General features: G+C 44.9%; 1 protein-coding gene across 1 annotated transcript in view; it reads right to left on the bottom strand.

Annotated features, from left to right (window-relative positions):
• HABP2 (hyaluronan binding protein 2) overlaps positions 1 to 25,812 on the bottom strand; it is a 287,724-nt gene that overhangs the window by 52,526 nt on the left and 209,386 nt on the right. Inside the window, exon 8 of the mRNA XM_069611848.1 lies at positions 7,021 to 7,115. Coding sequence (XP_069467949.1) covers positions 7,021 to 7,115 — 95 coding nt within the window. The remainder of the gene's footprint in view (positions 1 to 7,020; positions 7,116 to 25,812) is intronic.

The raw sequence follows: 25,812 nt of genomic DNA, 5'->3' as shown, positions 1-25,812 counted from the left end.
TTATTAGATCCCCAAGAGCCAATGTATGAAGTTTTTCAATGCCAGAAAGGAAAGAAAAAACAAAATGATCTGGGAGTTCAAAATGAAAAACATACAAAATGCTGCAAGAGGAAAAACAAATAAATCTAAAAAAATCATAGAACAATTGACCACCCCAATCACATCTAAAAAGTCTAATAACAATCCTAAAAAGTTTGGATTGCTCGGAACACTCCTATAAAACAAACAGCAACCTTACAAAAGGTGGCTACATGCATTGATTTATTCAAACCTGTACCACCTGACATCGATATTACGAGCCAGGAGGACAAATTAATGAATCTAACCACATACTCAGTATCCACCCTACCTGCATTTAGACCACTGGTAGAAGCAACTGACTACACAGTCTCCCCAAAAAGCAATAAGTTGGTTCATAGACATACTATCGTAGAAGACTCTGATGATGTGGATTACCATACCTTTATGACGCTAGAGGAAAAAAAAACGACGCATATGTAATAATCGGAATAAACAACAATCAAATCCTCCCGCAATAATGGCTCTAAATACCAATGAGATCCTAGAACAAGATATTCAGAAATCCCGATCCAAACAAGATCACACAAGAAATAAACGGGACCATGATGAACACTGAAACAATGACAAAAATTGGGAAATTAGAGACCCATATCTTAAACAATCGGATACCCTGATGCTAACTATGCTCAATCGATACAGGGAAGACCCTTATCCGAAGGCATGTGCCTTGGACACTGAAATGTCCATACTGAATTCATACTGTAACCCTGCTATGATAAAAGCCAACTATTTCTTACAACTGGTAATCAACATGCTTGACCTCATTGCATCAAATCCAAAGATAGGAACGACTGCTATTGTGGGTGATATTAACATAAAATGTATTTGCATTAAAAAGAATAAACTATCAAATTGCGCTAGAGAATGGTTAAAACCTATGAAAGAACAGAGATTCTTAATGTTAAATGGTACACTAGAATGAGATTCTCCACCTAATCCAATCTGGACTAGAGAATCCACAATTACAATCCTGGATTATGTTTTCATATCCGAGCAATCACTCAATATGTTTGGCAATTTCACCATCGCACATTCAACACTAAGTGACCATAATATTCTAGTGATCACTTGGGTAGCTAGGCCACAGAATATAGAGATCCCATAGAATTAAATGGAAGAAATTGAATCAAGTGGACCAGCCACATACTGGTAAAGCTATCAGAAATACTGCAGCATTATCTTAATTCCACAGACCCCATAACAAGAACATCCTATAGTGAAACCTTACACTTCTTTGCTCAACCATAATTAAAAGGTCTTCTATACCACTCGATTCATAAATATACATTGGATCCAATTATACAAACCATGAAATCTAACAAGAGGCGAGCAATAATGCAAATCAAACCATCTAAATCACCAAATATGATAGGAAATATAGCCAATATTTGTACAATATACAGAAACCATTTATGACTACACAAGGAAAGGAAAATACAGATAGCCCTAGAGCGTATGCTCTCAGTCATTGCGACCAAGTCCAGTTCTGAGATATGGTGATTATTAAGAGAGGGGTCAAAGTACGCCTCTTCCTTGTCACTATTAAATGCAATTAGTGCTGATACATGGACAATATATTTCACAGCACTATTCGCAGCGCCTGCTGAAGACATTGATAAAACAGTTATCTTAACCTTGAATTGTAAATCGCTCCTATTTGATCACCAAGATTTACTCATGCAAATCCATAGATTGAGCTCATCCCATGCCCCCGGGCTGGATGGCCTATGGAATACAGTACTGAAATCAAACCCACATCAATAGGCCCACATATTGAATTTTAATTTTCAAAAGATTTGCCACTCCGGACAGATTCCAGACTCATGGAAAACCTCTATCATCATACCAATATTTAAGATGGGCAATAGGAAAGATCACCTGAACTACCACCCTATTGCCCTTCTTGCTATTCTAGGGAAAATCTTTGCACGCTTAATATTGAGAGATTTCAGCAGGTGAATAAAGAAAGAAGCCAATCTTGAAACTCATCAGTCAGGCTTCATAACCGGTCTTGGCAATTGCTTTAATTTACTAATCCTAACTGCTATTAAACACCAGGTACTAATGACAAAACAAAATATCTACCTAGCCTTTGATGACTTTGAACAAACTTTTGATTCGATATCCAGAGAACCACTATGGAAAAAACTGAAGAGAGCAAACTGCCCATCCGTCATTCTAGAGCTTATACATCAGTTTTATAGCAACACATCTATCAGAGTGAAACTAAACCAAGATGGTCTACTACCAAATTCCATTCCAACACATCGACTCCTAAAACAAGGCTGCTTATTAGTATCCACGCTATTTAACTTCTATATCCATGATTTAAACATCACAATAGATGCAACACGTTCCTTTCCACCATAAGTAGGTGAAACTTCCATCTCTTGGCTCCTGCCGACGATTTAGTCATCCGATGATACCGGTGCTGGAAATACTGGTGATTTTTGCCAGTAAGGGGCCTGACTTACCTCCAGCTGTTAGCTGGAGGTAAATCAGGCACCTAACCGGGAAAACTCGTAGTTGTCCGTTGGGGTAACGTGCCGGTATACGGTAATACCGGCACATTAATACCGCACCAGCCAACTCATAATGAGGCCCAATGTGCATTCATATGAAATGCTTGTTATTCAGGAGGAAAACATTCTTACAAAAAGGTTCTCTACATCTCTATGACTTCAAAGCCAAACTGCGGAAAAAGTTAGCTTCTTGTTAAGTCCAATCTAAAGATGTAAGCGACCGTGCAAACATGCTTATCCAGCTTCAGCACTGAAGGGCTTCCGTTATTCAGTGCTAGTGGAAAAGCCGGAGGCATCTTCTTTCTCACTGCAGACATCAGTTGTTCCCTTGCCCTTGTCCGGTGATCTTATGAGTCTTGCTGCAGATGGCTGCCAGCTGCTTTCTGTAGTGACTGTGTACCATTACTATGGGGTTTTCATCTTGGGTGGTAATGTGAAGAATGCTGCTATGAACTTCATAGCACATATATTGTGGCAGCTGTAAAAGGCAAGTGCGAGGATGGATGGGATGCACATTCCCCTACTAAAAGTATTGAGAGAGAGAGTAGCATGGCTTCCTTGTACATTGGCTGTCTAGACACTGAGGCGTTCCCGTGACGTGTCCGTCTTGTGGGCCCATCTCTCTTATTCAAATATGTAAGTTAAGTCCTCCCTCGCAGTCTTCCCCCCGAGTACTTCAGGATGGTGAGGAATGAAGCCATAGTGCAGACCCCTGTAGCTAGCCAACTTGACACTGAACCAAGAAATGACTACCCCTATATAATGGACATCTGGTGTGACTCGACTATGGTCTTTAGCTCCACGATTGGACGCAACTGTGAGGCATCCTTGCTAGCTATGGATCAATACTCTAAGCCAGTAACGTATCTAACACAAGACAGACATGGCATTCAAACAACCCACGAATCTGCCCAATGATGATGGAGATGATGTGACCCATTCAGTGATTGGCTATGACAGAAATGAGCTGCAGGTTCGGATTGGAAGGAGCCAAGCCAGAGTGTGGCATGAAGAGGCACCATCCAAAGGTCACCTGAAAAGATACAAGAGCCATGTTTATGTGGGAGGGGAGGGATGTTCACTCATTGCTTTGTTTTCAGGTCTCTGTGCGTTAATACATCCTCTTTGCTACTTCCTGTTGGTGTCGGTCTCGTTGCTCTTGGATCAGCTTTCTGGCGGGGATCTAGAGTGAGAGAGACGGCTCCTCCGAGGTGCATCAGATACAGAAAGAGCCGCCAGTGCCCAAGAGAGGTAGATGACACAAGGACCATCCATCCTGGGGTCTGGGCATCCTGTCGATGACAAGGCCTTGCTTCCCTTTGCTGAATAAGAGTGACCTGGGCACTGGGCACGTTGAGTTCTAGGGTTTAAATAGACTAACCAGGGTGAAATCTAGACATTGGCCAGGATATACTGATGAGAGAAAGACAGTAGATGTCATCCTTTCTCATGGTGCCTAAAACAAGCAAAGCAATGTTTAAAGGTTTTGTTAACCTGGGGGTTCATGTCCACACCCAGGTTATGGGCCTGATTCACTGGACTATGATCGGCAGCTACAACTGAATCCTAAAAGCTACCAGATAATAATAGGTACCAGTTAATAATAGGCGGAATGGGTGGATCATAATGAACATAGGGTTAGTGGGGGCTCTGGATATTTACCAGCCATTACACCAGGCTATAAGGCTACATTATTGCGGTGCTTGAATCAGGGTTAGGCTGATATTATTAGCTGCAGTAGCTCTTTCTGCTAGTTGCCTGACGAAGACCTCATGCCTGATAAGCACTGTCGGGAATGTTAGCTCATGTCGCATCTTGTAACCTTTATTTACATCATGGGTGCACACCCAAGGATGGAAGGAGTTTTGAGGGTGGGGAGAAGGAGCATCATTCTACAATCTAGCGGCGAGGCTCCACAGCCAGGCATTATTCCTATAAAGGTAGGTGTGCAGCCCAAGCATGGTCATAAATAGACACGGCTCACCTGTATGAGGTTTCCAGAGGCACGGCAACGGAGAATTAATTCTGGCTGGGATTGAAGTCGTTGTGAAGCAACATACTGCAGGGAATAGTTTGACCACCACTGAATGGATGGATGTCTGAATGTTTTAATGGATTCAACATTTTGATTGGGGTTTAGAACTCTTACCCTACCACAATTTCCCACAAATGAGACAATGTTCAACAGGTAGTGGTTATTGTGTGGAAGACGCTAACCTTAAGACAAAGTGCAGATCCCTATGAAAGAAACCACAAGACCCTTTAAGACATATTGAGGATTAAGCTATCCCTGCTATCTTGGGGAACCCCACTCCCTACATTTCAGAGCAAAGTGGTGCTTCTGATCTATGTCTCTGCCAATCAACAAGGAAAACGTCTAGAATCGTGTGCATTCAGCTGACCCCCAGCCTCTGTCAGAGAAGGGAATGAGGGGGCCAGCCAACAAAAGAGGAAGCCTGCTTCAGGTACAGTCTGTGATCTGTAGATGTTCCTCAAGATCGGGTTGGGGCCTGTGAGGAGAGGTGCGCATGGTGACCTCACTGTCCTGCAGCAATAGACTTCTATTGATAACCAGCATCATGTAGTGCCTACACTGCCTTTGCAGGAACCCCCGCCACAGGATCCTGTGTTACTGTTGGATTGGCTGGTCTACACTGCACTCCAGCGTGAGAGAACTTCACTTCTTTGGACACTCCACCACTCACAAGCAAAGACTCTACCTGCAACAAAGCCTGATGCCACCAGACCCAGAGAAACCTGGGAAGCTGGGATATAATATTCTCTAATCCTAGAAAGCCGAGGTTTACTCGCACAGGGCCTTTGAGCAGTGGCTCCCGTTTGCTGCGAGGATCAAGTTCAAAACCCTCAGCATCATCCATAAAACTTTCTGGGGCCTAGGACCTCTTTACATCCAGCTTTATCTCCCTAAATACCTCCCTGCCAGAGTCCTTTGGTCTGCTAGCTCCAACTCTCTGCAGATGAGATGCTTCTCCAAGCAGAGAGTGAGGGGTAGATCTCTCTCCTCCGCAGGTGCCTCCCTCTGGAATGGCCTCTCTGCCCCTCTCACAGTTGAGCCGGATCTCCTTAAGTTCTGGAAGCTTCTCAAAACCCTCTTTTTCACTTCCTCCTTCCCTCTCCCCCTCCCATGCTAACTTTCCCCCTCTGCCTCTTGACTGACTGCTTGGTTCCTTCAGATGCTCACCCACTGCAGGGTCAAAGACAGAGATCAAGCAGGATGAGAAGAAATTAGAGGTGTCCTGGTGATCCATAGTGAGAAAGTGGGTGAGCGCTGTGTCTTGGGAGTCTGTGCTATGGAATCCAGATTGGAGATTTTTGATAAGTCCATGACCCTCGAGGAATGTAGCTAAGTGGATTACAGCAAAATGTTCTAACAATTTTGAGTAGTGCATGAGAATACAGATAGGTTGATAGTTAGCCGGGTTTTAGAGCCCCCCCAGTGGGCTTCTTTAAATTGGGTATGGCAGTGGCTTTCTTCAAGTAGTCTAGGAGGGGGGCTGTGGAAAGTAATAGATTGCAAAGAGAGTGCCATCTTCAGATCAAGGGCACCAGATACATGACAGTCTTTGGTGAATAGGTCAATGGGCCCACAGGGTGAATTTGTCATCCAGTGGATGGGTGCAAGTTTGGTTGGGGTGGTAAGGGAACTATGATAGAGAAGAAAAAGTGCAGGTGGGGGTGGTTAAGAGAAGGGGTTGTGGATGCAGAAAGGGGAGGCTGTTGGGTTTTCACACATCTCCTGATGTTTGGCCTGTGATCAGAGATGTTAAAATGTATTTAAATGTAATTCTCACATAAATAAATGGAAATCCAATGGCAGCAAAGTTGTGAAAAGTTTTGCCGCTAGAACAACCCTTGCTGGAAATTGAAAGTGGAATATCTTGCAGGCAGGCAGTAATTGTATCTTTCGTTATCCGAAGAACATCAGCTTATAGTTCATACTCTGTTTTGTTTCCACTCTGCACACTATTTGATGCAGCTTTAGTCGGGGGATTAAATGGGTCAGTAACGTGAGTTTACAACTCTTGGCGAGCGACCAGAAACTAGAAAATGAGGGTGGTATTTTTCTTGATAGGAGGCCCACAGAGATAAATAGTTTTCACACCCCACTCAGTTTTGAACAACACCTAAAGTTTATATTTCAGATTATCCTGTCAAAAACGGAGGGCCACTGGCTAATTCACAATATTCAATATCCTAGACTAGATTCACACAGCAACATTTCAAGACCGATTGCACAGTTTTTCAAACTTCAATACAGAGATTATAACATTTTGAAATGTCCAATGTTTTGCCCATATTACTAACATAAACATGCTGACTGTTCAGTTAGGTGACTTGCAAGACCCAGTTCCCTGCAAAATGTAGATATACGTAGACGATCCCTCAATATACGTACATTTTGCACATGCGTGGATAGAGCACAGGTCCCACTTGAGGGTCCCGTTGAGGCCTCTGAAGTAGCACCAGGGCTTCTCTATGCCGTCAGGGTTCCTGTTTAAAGGAAGCAAGTTGGACATGGTCAAATGAACACATTAACTCTGAAAATGGGCAATGAAATTATTCAATCATCTATGTTTTAACTCTTTGATCAAGGACCACAGTGCTCCACATTTCTATCAATGAATCAAAATATTAATAAAGGCGTGAAAGATTAAGTTTCCAAAGAAACAAGATTAAGAGATTTCTGTGCGGGGAAGGGCAAAAATGCATCAAGGTGGACTTGTGTTTCATCCCAATGAGAAGAAGCCCCAAAGAAGGAGAATCGCCACTCTCCCCGTTGGCTCAATGAAAAAACAGATATGCATTATTATTATTATTAGTATTATTATTATGTTTATTATTATAATATTTTTTTAGCGCTGACCTAGCTTTGAGAAGCGCCAGGGTGAAACTCAGGTGCTGCTGCTAATATTAGAGTTAGCCTGGACATTCACATCCAGGCACGAATTAAGTTTATATCATTCAAGCGCAGGGAGGCATATTAGACAGCCTTACGCGGGGTGAGGGAAGGATTTCCATAATGTGCAAAAAGGAAAGCAAATACATAGACAGAAATAGCCCAGGTGTTGATAAGCATTCAGCAGTTGTAGGCCGCCTTTTTACAAAAGAGTGAGGAGTTTGATCATGATGAATTACTGAAGGCCCACAGAAAGTACAAGGCACTTGGCTTAGATCATGCGCGATGCCTCCGATGGTAAGGCAAAAGAAGGGTCTATAGTGGGAAAGATAAGTAAACAACTGAATGGTTGATCGGGAAGGAGGAAGTGGATAGCCGAGATTAGTACTGACAAAGGGGTAACCATAGGGGAAGGTACAATGATTGTAGAGGCATATAGCGAAAACCCGGCATCCTAATCGGCTCTCTGCTGAGATATGGAAATTCTTGGGTAGGGACATGAACACACATTCCTGCTTAACTTGTATAATGCCAGTAAATTGAAGGATACCCTTCCGAGCAACCTGCAAACATCCACATTGTTGGTGATTCATAAACTGTGAAAACAGTCCAATTTGTGTCTGATTTGAGTAATTCCTTTTGGCTGATCTCACATCTGAATGGCAAGACCAAAATACTAGCAAACATATTCGCGAATCATCTAACAGGATTTTCCAACTTCAGGCCTCGAGGGCGGGGTCCATGCTGGGTTTTCAGGATACCCCTCATTAATATTAATGAGATACATTTTCATACAATGATTCCAAATGTCTATGAATTTTTCCTCATGAATACTAATAAGAGATATGCAGAAAATCCGTCAGGATTGCAACAACCTCATGCAATCACTTGGCTCGTCCGCCCAGACCAATATGGATTCAAACACGAGAGATCTATTCCGATGAATCCACAGAGGTTATTTAATGTCTTGGCCTTCTCTGATGCCATTGCTGATTTCCTGCATGCGTGTAGATGCACGCGAAGTATTCAGTTCAGGTGAATGGTCCTTTCTAAAGGCAATGCTAGAACAAAAATGAGATTTGGATCGGTCTTTAGCAACTGATTCAAGTTCTTGTGCAAGGACCAGTTTGTTGCCATCAGGATCAATGTGTACATGTCAACATCTTTTCAGCTGCGCTGCTGTGGGGTATGTGAGAGTGATGCCCATGTCTCATTTACTGTTTGCGCTAGTCATGGAACAATTGATTGATTGATTTATTTATTTATAGAGCGCTTTACACCAAGGCAGGGTTGCAGAGAAGCCATTGGTTTTACAGGGGTTGTGCTGGCCCGCGAATGCAGAGGGCAGAGTTTCACTATATGCAGACAACTTTCTCTTCTATCTCCGTAAACCACGGTTGTCCTAGGGGCTTGTGGATACATTGGGATAAGTTGCGTTTCTCAGCATTGGGGAGGGATGATCTGGGCCCTTGTGCAATGAGCCAACTTCATTTAAATACCTGGGAATCCACCGAGCAATATCAAGAGAGCCATTTCTCGGCCTGGACTGGGTTCTACTGTTAAGGAAGTTCCTGGTAATTGTGAGGCATTGGGTTTCCCTGCCCCGCACTCTGATGGGCAGAGTGCGACGTTTAAGATGGTGGCATTTCCAAAGTTTCTCTTCATATTACCCTCTCGGTACAAAATACTCAAGACAGATTTCAATAAGTTAAAAGGCTGCTGTGGGATAATAAATCCCCAGGAAAGCCCTACGAACGTTGAGCAGATCAGGCTTCCCAGATTTGCATAGATATTATTGGGCAACTCAAATCGCACTGGCAAATAACAGGGGTCACATGATTAAATTGAGCCCAGTTATCAGGCTGAATCAAGCTAATATGAGGTCCAGGGCACCGTTGCTAGTGCTGGATGGCAAGCCGGCGAGTTCTCCCCCTACCACCCAGAAAGATATTGCAAACCTGGCACAGACTGACCAAAAGAGTGGGATAATATACTCACACTGGCAGCTACGCTATGGCAGAATGTCATGTTGAAAACACACAAGTTTGTTAATATTAGTTAGAGGGGCAGAAGGGGGAGTATATACAAAGGTGACCTGATACACCAACTGAAATCCTCCTGCAAAATGAAAGATGCCTTTGATTTGCTAAGCACAAGATTCTTCTATACCTACAGATTAGACAGCACCACAAAACCTATGGGTATTGTCAACTTGCCTGATTCAACACCTCTGGAAAGAATCGCTGGGAATGGACTGCTCGATCTCATTGACATACACCCGTTATTGGAGACAAGGCACTAAACCTAGAGGTAGATGGGTAGATGGGAAGAAGACTTGGAGAATTTGAATGAGGGGGATTGGACGGAAGCCTGATGTGCACAGGAGGAGGGCAACATTACTTCTAGGCATTGCTTAACACATGTCAAGACTTTGCATAGGTCTTATTGTTCACCCATGAAACTATACAGCATGGTTCGGCGGGAAAGGTGGTATGCCGAAGATGTCACACGCACAAAGGGTCATCATTTCATATACTGCGGTCCTACGCACTTATTAAATGCTATTGTGGAATGTCTCTAAAACTCTGGAAAGAGTCCTACGTTGGACACTATTGCTGGAACCCACGTTGGCTGTCTTGGATGTGTGGAGTCAACTGACCTGTTCCCATTATGAGAAATAGTTTATTGTAAGAGCCCTTGTAATTGCTAAACAGGATATTGCTAAATGTTGGGGAGCCTCAGAAGCGCTCACGTTTAGGGAATTGAAGTTGGGAGCGGACAACTGTAGAGACTCTGAGAAATTAGTGTACAAGCAGCAGAGATGTGTCCAGAAGCTTGAGAAAGTAATTGCGGAACACCCCAATAGAGGTCTGAGTCAGTGGCCCTCATTACGACCCTGGCGGAAAGTGACTGACCGGACCGCCACAGCGTAAATAGCGTTTCCGCCATTGCACGATGGAGCAAAGTGCGGCCCATTCCGACCCATCGGGCACGAGCACCACGGCATGGCGGAAGTGCAAAGTCCGCGATGGCGGAAATGACCCCAAAACGGCCCACACCGCCGCCGTACGGCGCCCTAGGTGCAATACCGCCACCCATCTTAGCGGACACCGCAGTGAGCGCCAACCGGAAAGTACGGTGACCGTAAATATACGGAAACGGAAGTAAAAACATGGGCCCGGAACGGGAAACAACACGCCGTACACCTATAAAACCACAAAATCCACACAACCACTAAAAACACTACCCTGAGACACATCCCAACCCGCCATCCACCCTAGTGAAACCAAGAAAAATGGGAAAAGTAGCGAAGAAAGCGTGCGACCGCAAGCGGCAGGTCCACTTCTCCCGTGAGGAACTCACCGTGCTTACAGAGACCCTCCAGGAGAATGCCGCCGCCGTCTTCTCCACGCAAATGACCAGGACGGCACTTGCGAACAAGAAGGCCATATGGGCCCTGGTGGCACAGCGGGTAAGTGCGGTGGGGACCGCACCCCGCAACCCACAGCAATGCAGAAAGCGACGGGACGACCTGCGGATACGCGTCCGTAGCATACTTTCTGCCAACCGCAACATTGCCACAGCCACCGGGGGAGGATCGGAATCACCCATCAAGTTGACCCCCTGGGAAGAAATCTGTGCCTCCACCATTGGAATGGAGAGCATAGAGGGAGTCGGAGGGATGGAGAAAGGAGTGCAGACATCCGGAGAATCCGGTAGGTGGCCCAAATAAAACCATGCCAAATCCACAATGTCCAATCATGTGAAGAACCATGTGTCCACATAGCGCAACAGCAACACATGGCCAGGAGAACGTCCACACACATTGGCCTGATAGCGCACTTTAAAACTCACAATAAATACATAAATAATTAAAAACCCCAAAAACACCCACTACACGTGCAGCAGGCACACCCTAACTGCAGGCTGCCAAACAACTGCACCCTCACTCCACACACAAATGAAAGCACCTCCAAGGCCCCGACCCAAATCACCCTCAGGTACCACCCCAATGCATGTGATACATTGCCATTCCAATTCCCACAGACCCATTAATAACGCTCGCCCTCCTTTACTCCACCACAGGGTCCGATCCAAACGACGAGCTGCAGGACACCCCTACCAGCACACCTGCAAAGAGGGCCAAGACCAACGGCCAAAGACCCTCCACCTCAGCTGCACGCATCAAGACACGGCAGCAGCACAAATCAAGTGGCAGCACAGAGGAGGGAACATCAACAGGCACCCCAGCAGCCAGCATGCCCACAACAGCAGCACCACAGGTCCCCCCAATGGATGCCACAGAAGGCACTGCCTCTGGTGGCAGCAGCACCATAGGTGACACCCCATTAATGGCAGCATGCTCCGACACAGAAGACGGGGATGTCGAAGTCAGATCCATCCATGACCTGTCCCAATCCCCCTGTCTGTTCCATCCCGTACACCATGAGGATACCACGCAGGGGCACCCACAAGACGACGACTGGCCATCCCCCACAAGCCCTGTGGCAAGGCAACATGAGGCGAACAGCCACTCTGTGACACCACCGCAAATGGCCATGGCCCAGCAGAGGCAACAGTCCCTCGACCAGTTAATCGTGCAACAGCAGCAACTGGCCACGCTCCTCAAGGACCATGCCGATGAATGTGGGGGCACTAAGGCAGACATAGAAACATCAACTGAGACACTTAGGGCATAAATGGAGAGAAGTACAGAGACACTAAGGGCACAAATGGAGAGTAGCACCGAGTGCCTGAGAGTACAAATGGAGAGTAGCACCGAGAGCCTGAGAGTCCAAATGGAGAGAAGCACCGAGAGCCTGAGGGGGGAACTGCATGCGACGTCCAAAGACGTATGTGCCGAACTTGCCGCAGTGCGCCGTGTGCTCACTGAGCTCTCACAAACCCTTAGGGACATGCATGGACGTGAGCAGGCAGAGACATCATCCGTTGCAAGTTCCGTCCAGGGTAGCCCCCAACGTAGATCTGGGAGGAACCTGCGCTCCACAGGCAGGGGTGCCCCTGATACCCGCAGAGGGGGCTTGCAATAGCGACTGCCCACTGACAATGAGCATCTTCGGACACTGGTGTTCGGGGGGGAGGTAGGAGGGTGGAGGGGGTGTGTTGGGCTCACTTGGGTGGCGGGTCGATAGGGTGTTCAACATGATATCACATATGCCATAAACAATGCACGATCAACCAATGAGATGTGTGGACAATGATCTTTGTGTACTAGGCCATCATAGGCGTACAGTCCATATTGTGCATGTACCAGACACACACAGTGCCACGAGTCCCGTGTCCATGTATCAGCCACCAGGCGTGAGTGCTAGAAGCATGCATCAATGAGATGCTGACGAATGTCACGGCCCTCCTGTGCCTCGCGGACTCCTTGAGGTGCTGCCACATCCCCACCCTCATCATGACCATCATCATGTGCTTGCAGTTCTGCGTCAGGGGGCATGGGCACATTTCTACGTACGCACATGTTGTGTAGCATGACACATGCCATCACCATCTTTGCAACCTTCTCATGGCGGTACAGGAGTGCCCCGCCAGACCTGCTGAGGCACCGGAAATGAGTCTTCAGTAGGCCGAATGCCTGTTCAATGACTACACGGGTACGTGAGTGGGCATGGTTGTAGTCCTCCTCATGCTGGTCCCGTGGGTTCCGGACTGGTGTGAGGAGCCATCTCTTCAGTGGATATCCGGCATCACCTGTATGTGGACGATAAACGAATTATGTGGAATGCCATTGCTACGTACGCACCCCCCCCCCCTTCCTGCCAGGTCATTGCCGCATCACATACCCCACGTCATCATGCATGAAATGAGACTCACCGAGTAGCCAGGATCTGTACCCTGCGTGTCGCTCCATGTAGCGTGGTATTGTTGAGTTCCTCAAGACCATAGAATCATGGGTTGATCCAGGGAATCGGGCACAACAATGTGTAATGATCCTGTTGGAGTCACACACCATTTGTACATTCAGAGAATGAAATTGTTTTCGGTTGCGGTACTGGGCCTCCATGGCATGTGGGACGACCAATTCCACATGGGTGCAGTCGATGGCACCAAGGCAACCCGGTATGCCGCCAAGTGCATGGAATCCCACTTTTGTGTTGGTAATTTCCTGCTCCGAGCGTGGTAGAGAGATGTAGTCGTCTGCGTGCTGCAGGAGGGCATCGAGCACTTGCAATAGTGTCCGTGAGAACAGTGGCTGAGAAATGCCATGCAACTGTCCGACTGTGTGCTGGTAGGTGCCTGTGGCCAGGAAGTGGAGTACAGACAACACCTTCAGTAGGGGTGGGATGGCGGTTGGGCTATCTATCATGCTGACAAGGTCAGCCTGTGTCATGTCCACAATGGCGGCTATGGTGTCCCGGTCCAAACGGTAGAGGGTGTGGATCTGCTCATCAGTGAGGTTGAACGGATGTGCTCGGAGGCGTGGGATTGCGGGCTGCCTGCGTGGTGGTAGTGGCTGTGCTGGCGGCCCTTGCTGGCCCTGCCTTGCCCTCCTCCTCCTCCTGCGTCTCCTCCGTGCGGCCGGTTGTAGTTGGTGTTCGTCTTCTTCTTGGAGTTGGAGTACTTGCAGTGCTATCAGGTCCCCCAGGGCCAACATCGCGAGTCCTGCCGGTAGCATTTCGGAGTGGGTGTGGTTGTGGGAGGAGACTGGGTGTGCAATTTATGTGTTTTCAGGCTGTATGGCCTCCACCTGTGGTGATTCATTCCACCTGTGCAAGCTGCTCTCCCCTTTGGCCGAGCACGTCCCGCACACAACGCTGCAATTCAAGGAATGGCATCTTGCTATTACAATCATGTATTTGTACCCGATGGCCGTGTAACATTGGTTGATATGTTCATTCGGCTATGGTCCCATTGTTTCACATACAATCTTTGCAGTCGCGAACAGACTTGTGAAGGGTCAGTGGAACGTAGTACTCGAGTAACGGTGGACCCTCATGCATCACTGTACCGAGTTGCAACGACGGGCGGGGCGTCCCATTTGTGAGTGAAGGCAGTTGCCATTTTCACACACAGCCGCACTAGATGGATTAATTTGTGATTTCAAGCGGCCACAGATGCCTTTTCGACGTGATGTTGCAAATGAGGAATTCGAAGGGCGGCGCTTTCGGTTATCAGCTAGCGGCGAGGAGATGCCCACAGGTCTGACTGCAAATATAACGTTCTATTGTTCAATGTCCTTGGGACAGGGGCCATGGCGAGGATGCAATGATTGATATGAATAGTTTGGGATGCGCAATAGCGAAGTGGACGATGAGGCCGGACGTTCCCAAATACATGTTACTTCACAACACTGGAATTACGGGCTGGGGCACAGTGGATTTTGCAGGCTGCATAACGCACAGACTCAATGGAAATTTCTAATGTTATGTGAGTAAATATTCAGGCGTTTTTATACCGGGATGAGGGAATGATGAATGGATGCATGGACAGATGATTTGATACAGTGTTTGCCATGTACAGGGCTTCTTGGAATCTGTCCGCCTCCCCTGCGCTATGTGATGCAGGGCTGCCATAGTGGGACCATCGTCTATCTGGCCTTGTTGAGCCCTCCCTGTCTCGACGCGCCCTCAGACACTTGTGTCCATGCACGTTACCAATCCCATCTGATGGATTCTGTTTTCACAGACGCATGCACAGGTACACTTGTTTGTGATGGTGTTTACACCTCGATATAGATAGTTATGAGTCGCAAGTGGTTTTGGGGTGGTGATGATCCTTTGGAGTGGGCTAGCATGCATATGGCTGTGGATTTAGTGTGATCATTGAAGTGAGTTGTTCGAATGTAGTTCTGATGGCCATTCTGTTCTTTTTCTTTTCTTTTGTTTGACAGGTATCTCCTCCCCTTTTGCCACTGCCATCTGTATGCCACTCCTGCAGATGGCTTTTACTCCCGACACCTGCTGCTTCGTGTTAATCAGTGGAGCAGCATTACGATCTTATGGGACGATCGCCAATGGGCCACATGCCCTTACGCAGTACTAGTGGCTCGGAGCAACATTTCGGCCTTTCAGCTGGACTAGTGCCTCCCCATTGGGACGGCCCTGCGGTTCTGTGCGCTTCCATGTTGCCTTTTCGTGCGAGAATGCGGCCCTGTGTACCATGAAGGAACAGGGCGTCACACAAGAAGTAGCTGGTCATTTCTTGCGGATGCAGCCCACAATGGTGAAATGTGTTTTGGAGTTCATGGCCTAATGGCTGTATGGGCTTGGTGAATTTGTTGTGCATTAAATTTCTATTCTGATATGGGCCGTGTAGCGTTCTTCTTTGCAAGTGATGTGGCATATTCCTATTTGGGGAGCGATGTATTGTGAGGAGATCTGCATTGGGTTCCAGCTTCGGAGTATAGTTGCGTGGTACTGTGCTGGGCACGTTTGCCTACGAAGCCCAGTGAGGTCAGGGATGAGGCCTGCCAATATGACTGTTTGAATGATGTCATGCTCAGGGGCGGGGGATTAGGTTTTGTGTAACAGATGCCGGTCAGCCAGGTGGACTGGTGGAATGATGTGATTTTCGGAATATTGCTGGTCACAGGTGCCTGTGTTTGCGTGCGTTTCTTGGTGGGGGACTGAGGTCATGTCCATTGGAATGGCTTCTGTATTCGTGCCATCTGTGCCCTGCAGCTCCCATTGGCCCCTCTTGGAATTCTTTTGTTCGTTGGCATGCATGGGTGTCTTGTACATTTCACTGGTTGCATTGTGACTTCATTGCACCTACGGGGAGTTGTACTATGTGGCCAGGGAGCGGTGTACGGGCACTCAGTGGGGCCGTTTACGGTTGATTCGCGATGCCGTACTTCTCACCATGGCGGAATGGTACTTTCCGCCGTGCTTGATGGCGTTAGGTACATGTCCGCTAGGGTCGGAATTCGCATACCCTTGCGCCATGGTGGTTTTTACGGTTTGGCATGGCGCGCGCGCGCGTACTTGGTGCTGTTAGCGTTGGCGTTCACTACGGTGTCGCTAATGGCATCGTACTTTGCAGTGACGGGTCATAGTCGCACCGAGTGCTATTCGATGGCGGTATTGCATTTCCGCCATCGTTTTTCGATTTCCGCCAGGGTCGTAATGAGGGCCAGTGTCATGTTATGGTCATTTTGTGGTTATTTTGAATTCCTTTGTTGCTGGTTTAGGACAGGGAGGGTTGGGGATACAGCATCCATTTTGTTTCCTTGTTATCATTGTGTTATGTATGAAATGAAAATAAATGTTATTTAAAAAAGCGGGTGCTATGCAAACAAATGCAAACAGATCAGACACTGGCGGCACCCTACATTTCCATCTGATTTTGATGTTTTGACACTGGGTCATTGAAGGGGGCATACGTCCTCCACTTACATTGGGACCATTGGTGGCTGGTGGCATGCATTAAGGGTCTGCAGGGGTAGTTGATGGAACACCTGGGGCACCCCTTGCAACTTGCGGCAGTGCCTCTGCGACCCCTGATCATACAGCGCTGCAAGTTGTAGATCAAGGGTTTCTAGGCTGCCTGCTCCACCAAAAGGATTTAAGCATGCGATTACTATTTCTTTTATCAAAAAAAGCTGCATTTTTTTAGATAGCCTGGGGGAGGGGATGCACAGAATCAGAGTGGAGTACTGATTTGGACTGGAGGTCTGCCTGGCCCAGAGTCAAAGGGCCCAAGGTGAGGTCAAACTAGGGTCAGCACCAAATAGAATGCTCCAACTGAGAAGAAAGAACCCCTGGATAGCTGCCTGGTGCAGAGTGTGAGACTTTGGGCCTCATTACATGTTGGCCAGAGCGGAATTAGCGTGCCGGAATTAACGTACACTGACATGTTTCTACACCGGCTAACTACAAGTTTGCCAGTGGGGTGGACGAATTACCTCCAGCTTAAAGCTGGAGCTAAGTCAGGCACCTCACCACCCGAAATCACTGGTATTACCGGTGCCGTTAATACTGGCAAAATCCCCCATGGAGTCCAACAGGACTCCATGCAAGGTGGTTTTACACCTGACACCGGCACTCGTAATTCGGCAGTAATACCGCCAGACCAAGGGCCGGTGTCAGTATTTCCATTTTTTGGTATCCTGCCGTATTTACCACCAGGGTACCAGAAAACCTGTAATGAGCCCCTTTATATATTTTTTTATTTTAAAAAAATGTTTAATTGACCTGCTGGATCAGGGTCTCAGGGGAGTTAGATGAGTCCCCTTCCTCTACTGTGATAGTCATTGGCACTCTTGATCACAGACTCATCATATGCAGGGCAATCAGGATTTTGCATGTTAAACCTATACCTGGTGTGCACGGCTATAACTGCCGTAACATGGCGGATCTGATTTTAGGAGGTTACACTTGTCGCACTAAGGCAGCAACTCAGAATGTGCAGCTGTATTTAGCATAGAATTGCTGTAGCTGGCCTATCAGGCTATAGCTGGCATAGAATGGCAATAACTGATCCTATCCAGCTGCACTGGAATATATAGCCTGTGGACTTGGACTATGCAGCATGATAAGCCAGGTGTACACTCAGCAGAGCACCTGGGCATGTCATTTTGTTAGCACGTATTTATGTGAAATGTAATGTTTTGATTGCATTCCACCGATCTGTATATGAAATGTGGCTGTTTGTAAAGAGATCATAACTATTATGATTATTATTATTCTTGATAACATTATTGGTTTAATGATAGGTGCATTTTCCATGGGGAAGGTTTATTTAAAACTGTAATCGAATTATACATAGTAATTATTTGTTATTTTATTAATATTACGCTTTTTTACAATACTGTCACTTCCTGTGCTGTCATCAGTGTCAATGGTCATGTGGCCTCACTTCCTGTGATGGTATCACGGTCAAAGCACATATCCATGATGCCTAGGATATTCCTTGCATCACACCGGCAGTGATTGTTCGTGCAGTGATCAAATAGACAGAGCTTCATGGAGGGTAGGGCTGCTGTGCCAGGGTTCAGTTTCTGGGGCACCCTCACAGTGCAGCATAATATTATTAGTAGATGCGCAAGGCAACTAATGGCAGCATTGGAAAGTGCCATGGAGCTGGAAGGGGCCCTTATCAGGGCTGCAGGAAGCATGGCCCTATAGTTGCAATTATTGAGTCACCACAAGTCAGTGGAGATCTATGGGGCCAGGAGAGCACTGTTGGAGGGGCAGCAAGTGGATTGTTAGTACAGGCCTGAAGCTGCAAGGGAGAGGATAACGATGAGGAAAATAGAAATAAGGCAAAGTCCTTCATTTAAGGGCTGGGGGTTCATAGATGTTGGCCAAGTGGAGGTATAGGATGTGGACAGTCACCACATCCCTTCGTATTTCCCATCTGAAGACCTCATAATGGGAAGTAACAAAAATATGAGGAGGTTCCAAAGGCCTCCTGGGTTGTGGGGGAAAAGAAAATACACTTGATTATTCATAGAACAATAATATCTTTTGAAAGTAGAGATATACAAATGATCCCCAAAACAACCTGTAACCCAATGGCTAGATGACAAAGAGGCTGCGTATGTGGAATGGTTGAGTCCCTGTAGAGTTGAGGTAGACTCGTCGCTACTGAGTTGGAAACTCCAGTTCTGTATGGCACAGGGAAAGATTGCCCAATTCCCATTGACACAAGGTTGGATGTCTAAGGCCCAATGTAACAAGGTTGGATTATTCATTGTCGTGAAAACAAGAGGATGGAATGTTGAAATCCTAATGGGACAAGGGGAAATTAAGGAAAACCTGAGATATACAGATATGCAGTCCAAGATACTAAGGAAGGTTAAATGAAGAAGCTAAGGCCAAAACTGGAGGTCAGGCAAATAAAAGGAAAGACGAACTGCGGCAATCAAATCCAAGGGGCATACATGCAGACACAGGGAAACCAGACAGACAACCAGGCCCACAGAGAACACCCCGACAGGAATTCACCACAGAGGGAAGACATTTCAGAGCCAGAAGAGGCCAAAAAGCAGTGCCTTATATAAGAACATGGTTGCTGTGTGTTTGTGTGTGTGTGTGTGTGTGTGTGCACACACACATGTGTGGTTATGTGAATATGCTTGTGAAACAACAAAAAAATATACCACTGGTAAATTAAAATATTTCATTGATCATGATTTAGATCAGATTCACTTGGGTGTGGACTTTACATTAATTGTGCTGCTTACCATGATCTGGTCTCAGACACACTCTCTGAACCGGATCAAATTTAATATTTTTTATTTTTACCTTAGTTATTTTTTTATTTTTTTTTATTTGATTCGGCTGATAAATCAACCTTTCAATATAAAAACATACCTTTATGTTTTTAAATACAACAATTTAACATTTCATAACTTGATTACAAAACAAAGGTAAATACAAAAGAAGAAAGAAAAAAAGAAAAAAGAAGGAAGAAAAGCATGAAGGTAAATAAAATCTAAAAATGTCTATCTCATTTTTTTTCATATAAACAAGTTCATTTGAAATATCATTTGTATATGCTCCTCACATTTGATTATGTTTCTATTAAGTCTTCTTTTGCCAGTTTCACTTCGTCTAGGAAGTTTGAAATCGCATACCTCATACTTTTGAATCTCATATGAAAGATTATTTCCCAGAGCCTTTCGACATTTAAGTGAACACATGATTCAAGATATTTTTTAAAATTCTTACTCCTTTGTGCTCATAAAGTGGTGCATTCAACCATTACATGTTCAATGTTTCATCTGTCTTATGACAATATCGGCACAATTGATTAATCAATTTTAATGGATACCATCTGGATACCATCTGCAATGATTTCCTTGGTGTCCCATTCATTAAACATAAAGAGCATGAGACCTCCATGATGTTGAGCGTTAGTTGACTTCATCAAGTAACATTCAGTAGAGCCATATAGTTTTAACAGGAATTGGATTATTTCTAAATCTTTATACTTAAAGCATTGTTCCCTAGTTTTTATCCAATCGTTCTCCCATAATTTGGTTTTAGCTCTCATGGGGTTGGATAGGAGTAAATCCTGAGATATATTCGCCTCGTGGAGGTATTCATGAACATTTAGTTTCCATGATTTTATGAAGTCGTCATTGGAGCTGTTGCAGTAAATTTCCGAAACAGTGTGCACATCTTCCACTTATAATGCGCATGGAGTGTTATTAAACCAAATTCATGCCTAATAATGACTATAGGGATAGATAATGGAACATTTAGTAACGTCTTGAAAATTTACTTTCCATATTATCCCAATACAAATCAGATTTCCATCTTTTGGTTTGCCGAGCCATATAATATGATTGGAAACATTTTTTGTTTGTAATAGGTCAGAATTAGGCAGATTGAAAATTTACAATATCTGGCACAGATAATACTGGCTTGTGATATACTAGAGGCCAACTTAGTTTTTAAACTCTTGTCATAGGGCAAATCAGAATGTTGATTGTTTACATTGACCCCTAGATAGAGATAACTAGAAACCACTTGCAGGTTTGCATTGCCTAGATGCCATTCATTAGTTTTATTTTTCCCTTGTTTCAAGGTTCCAAACTGTATTATCTGTGTCTTTTTTGTATTGATCATCAACATGTTAATGCATGCAGAATCTCCCAGAACTTTTAACATATTGCGTAAGCCGACAGGTGTTTTGGAGATCAGGACAAGATAAGCCACGTAAAGGAGCCATTTTACAGCATGAATTCCTACTTTTGGAGCATCTGTTATAATATTCTTGAAACCCAACCCTACATCTTGCATAAAAGAATTTAACAAGGCTGATGCAAAATGCATCCTTGCTTCAGCCCTCTTGTAGTTTGTATGGGAGAAGACAAGGAGCCATCGAGGTCTAGTCTAACTTGTATTCTAGTGTGTTCGTGGAATTGAATTAGCCATTTTAATATAGATCATGGACCGTTATGATCCATTAGTTTCCTAAAGAGTATTTCTCTGTGAACCGAATCAAAAGCGGTCTGAAAATCCATGAATGCCATGTATACAGACTGTTTTTCCGGATAATTGTGGGCTATGATTGCATTCAGAATGATTAGATTAATGCTGGTCCCGAGACCTGCAATAAAACCTGTTTGACTGGGGTCCTGCACATTTTGTGAAGTTAACCATTGATTAAAATCCCTACGTATTAAACGTGCAAACATTTTACCAGGGCAATCTAGAAGGGCTATTGGTCTATAAAACGATGGTTCTGTTCTGTCACCCTTCTTAAACAAAGGAATCATTATTGATTTCTTCCGAGATAACGGGATTTGACCATTACATATTATTTGATAAAATATTTTTTCCAATATGGAAGCCCATATTTCAGGGTAGCTTCTAAGCATTCTATTATTAAGGCATCAGGCCCCGGGGTATGTGATCGACTCAGCTTGGATATAAAGTACAATATATCAGATTTATCAAAGTTAACTAGATGGTCCCATTTTGCCATTTAAAGATTTATTATACAAATTTGTAATCAGGTTTGATAAATAGACTGGTAATAATAACCCAGGTTTTTTCTGCAATAGGATTTATTTGCACCGATAATTGTGAAGTACAGGCGGCTGCATTTAACAAGTCCCATATGCCCGCAGATGATTTAGATACTATTTCGTTTAGCATGTATTCACTATCATTTTGGAGTAGAAGGGATTTCCTCCCACGCAACCAATATTTGTAGGCCAGCTTCAAACTTTTTGTTCTCATTAATCTTTCTTTTATTGGAATATCTTTTAGTGCTCGTAAATTCTATCTTATGTAGACTTATTATTTTTTACAATGGGATCAAAAGCATGTAAATGTTTGGTACCATTGATAGGTTTTTTAGTATACTATAGATGTAACGTAACATTGGTCTTTTCGATTAGTTAATGTTTTATCAAAATTTAATAAAGATTCAGGACTATTTTAAGCGGATCTTTCTACTATTTGCCAATACATGCTCTTCAATGGGATTTTTACATTACTTAGTTCGGCATGTCAGTCATAGTTTTAATTTAAACCATGTAGGGAAAGTAAAATAGTATTTAGAATTAATTAGTACATGAGCCAAAATTACAAAAAACTTGAACATCAACCCATGAATGAATCCTGCTAATTATTAATAGGGTGACAAAGAAGAATAGAAGTTTAAATGAAAGATGAGACCCGAAGTGGGTAATAGGGATGGAATAAAAATCACGTTAGTGAAGTGGGTCAATTGATATGGGTCAATAATATTGTTCCTTATTGACCTGAATCTTAGGTGGCAGATCAATAAACACATGAAAAACATATTTTTAAAACATCTTCACAAGTTCCACAATAAATTGCATTTGGGAAACAATTTTATAATTGTTTCCCCTAGACCAGATTCTAAATTGGAAAGTGGTTCTTAGTAGGCCCTATGAATTACTTCTTTGTTTACATGGCGTGGAACTGCATTAGGTTTGGTATCATCTCTTGATGCATCTCCTAGGATGTGCTAAGGGACATTCATTCTTGTCACTCAGCATCTGATTCATTGTCCTTGTAGTCTGAAGTAGTTGTAGATCGTTTAATTGGGTCTGGCAATGTGAAAAGTGAGCTAAGCAAGGTTAGCTGGGGTAGGTCAACTGTGAACATGATTCTCCGATAGCAGGTCACGTTTCGGCGGTGCCACTTTAGGTTTAGGAACTGGAAGCCGGACCTGAGGAGCCCTGATTCTCTATCTGCTTCCATACCAGAAAAACTGATCAGTCCACACTGACAAATAGATGCCCAGATCGTCTGCTGGATGCAGTAGTCCCCCACCAGGGTTGCAAGATATGGAGTTGCAACCCTGGGTTCCTGCTAGAAGCATCAACATTCACTATCATACTATCATCAGTCCAGCCAGTGCTAACATATATGTATGCTCTTTCAGAGTCTTTAATTGATGTCCTGAGCAAGGCAGTCCCTCACCAACAACGCTGCCGAAACGTGACCTGCTCTGGGAGAATCATTAACCTTTTCCCTAGTGGGTTGTATTTTTTTTGGCAAGAACATTTATGGGTGCACCTACATTTGGTGACCCCTACGTGATCCCATCACCCGTCGTACTTGCGGAGGTGTCCAGGCAGCATCTCCTAAGGGGCGGCACCCACCTACAGCGATCAGTCACAAAACGTTTATTTCACAGTGGCCGTGCAGGAGCCGTCTTTGCAGAATTCCTGTCGGCTCTTTGGAGTGGGGTGCGGCTCCGAGGAGAAGTGCAGGCCGGTGTTGTTGGAACTCTGTGACGGAGGAGTTCGGGTGAGCATGCGCAAATGAGTATAGCCTTGCAAGGGATAACAAGTAGGGGATAGATGTAGGGGAGAGTGTGAACAGTGTGAACACGCAGATATTGAAATTGTGAGTGTGGAATGTATGTGGTTCATTTTGTTTTTTGGTATTATTCATTTTTTTAAGAGAACATTAAGGAAACAAAATGGAATGGTAGGGGACCTCCTTGAGTGAGGGGAGATGGTGGCACCACTCATACTGTGTAATGGAGGTAAAGGAATTCATAGGAGCCCCGTATAAATAGATGGCTCAGGAATAGTAGTTGTTGTTATTTTAGCTTGTTATTTTGACTTGTTTTATTTGTGTTTTTATTGTATATGGTGGAGTTGTGGGGGGGCATTGTGTGATACGTAGTATATTTTGAATGTGTGTGTGTGGCAGTGTGAAAGGAGAACAAGGGAGGGGGAAAGCAAAGAGCATTTTTGAATTTTCTGACAGAAGAGAGGGGGTGAAAATTGATTGTGTTTTTTGACAAACTGTAACAGTGTGTGCAGCGCGTTAGTACAAGCATAAGGACTGCAAGGGCGTGACTACCACCACCATAGGAGGAGAAACCCCAATAGAGTATATGTGTAAGGCCCTACTGCTGTTCCGATACAGACTTTGAGAAGTACGATAAGCAGTGGGGGGAAGGTGGGGTGGACCCAGACATGTTTATCTACAGCATAACAGTACTCATGGAAGAAGTGCCACAAATTGACAAGGCCTGCTGGAGAGTGCCAACCGATTTTATTTTGCACCCTGTAGTGACCCAGAGTTGGTGGCAGGTACAATCCTGTCTCTAGACTTACAAGGGTTGGTGGTATTTGCAAAAAGAGTGGTTGTCCTCAGAACAGACAGACAAGGGTGCGAATGGCATACTGTATTATGCATCAATCCAACTGTACCCTCAGAGAAGTAACAGATGCAAAACTTTTTTTCGAAAACAATGACACCGATGGAGAGATAATACCAGAGATTTGTATCCCCTGTGAGATCATGGAGCAATACAGAAGGGTGCAGTCCCCCCTGATGGCTGTTGTTGCACCACCCCCCTTCATTGAGGCAGACTTGGAGAATGTGTCCGCAAAATTGTGGACGACCTACATAGGACTAAAAGAATTGACCCCAGTACACATTACACTAAAGGATGGAGCAATATTACCCAGACTCAAACAGTACCCACTATCAAGGGAGGCAGAAGAAGGAATAAAAGACAGGATACAGGCCCTACTTAATCAAGGTATAATAGGACATTCCACCTCACCGTGCAATACTGCGATCTACCCTGTCAAAAAGGCCACAGGGGGAAATTGGAGAATGATCCAGGATTTATGCCCCCTAAATGATGTAGTACAGAAAGAATTTCCTGTTATTCCGAACCCAGCCACCATTTTGTGTAGTATCCCCAAGGAAGCAACCCACTTCAGTGTTTGATTTAAAGAACGCCTTCTTTTCAATACCTTTGCATTCTGACTCACAGTACCTCACCACCTTTACCCATGGTGGGGAGCGCTATGAACACACTTGTTTGCCCCAAGGGTACTGCAAGAACGCAAGAATCTTTAACAGAATACTGCACGCTGACCAAGGTAATATCCAAGTGCCCAGCATGGTCATCCAATACATGGAGGACGTGCTTGTGTGTAATGACAGTGAGCAGGACTGCCAAAGGGACTCCATTACTCTCCTACAACCTTTGGCCCACAAGGGGTACAAGGTTGACAGGGCCACACCCAGACCTGTGAAAGTGAAGGGCATGCAAAAATTCCTAGGGTTGTGCAATTACTGTAGAGCATGGATTCTAGATTATGCAGCGTACATGAGGCCACTTCTACAGGGTCTCAAAGAAGCACAGAAAGGCAATCACCAACTCGAATGGTACAAAATGTCAATGATTTGAAAGAAGCGACATCTACAGCCCCAGTTCTCACCACCCAGACTATACACAAGAATTATACATATTTTCGCATTCATACGACACACTTCTGACCACCAAAACGACCCAGAAATTTGCAATGGGCCACAAGCCATTGGCCTATTACAGCGGTACGCTGGACTCAGTTATGCAAGG

Source organism: Ambystoma mexicanum, chromosome 8 (assembly GCF_040938575.1).
Source record: "Ambystoma mexicanum isolate Mex_15411 chromosome 8, UKY_AmexF1_1, whole genome shotgun sequence".
Taxonomy (NCBI): domain Eukaryota; kingdom Metazoa; phylum Chordata; class Amphibia; order Caudata; family Ambystomatidae; genus Ambystoma; species Ambystoma mexicanum.
Note: the sequence above shows the minus strand (reverse complement) of the source record. Positions and strands in the feature narration are given on the sequence as shown.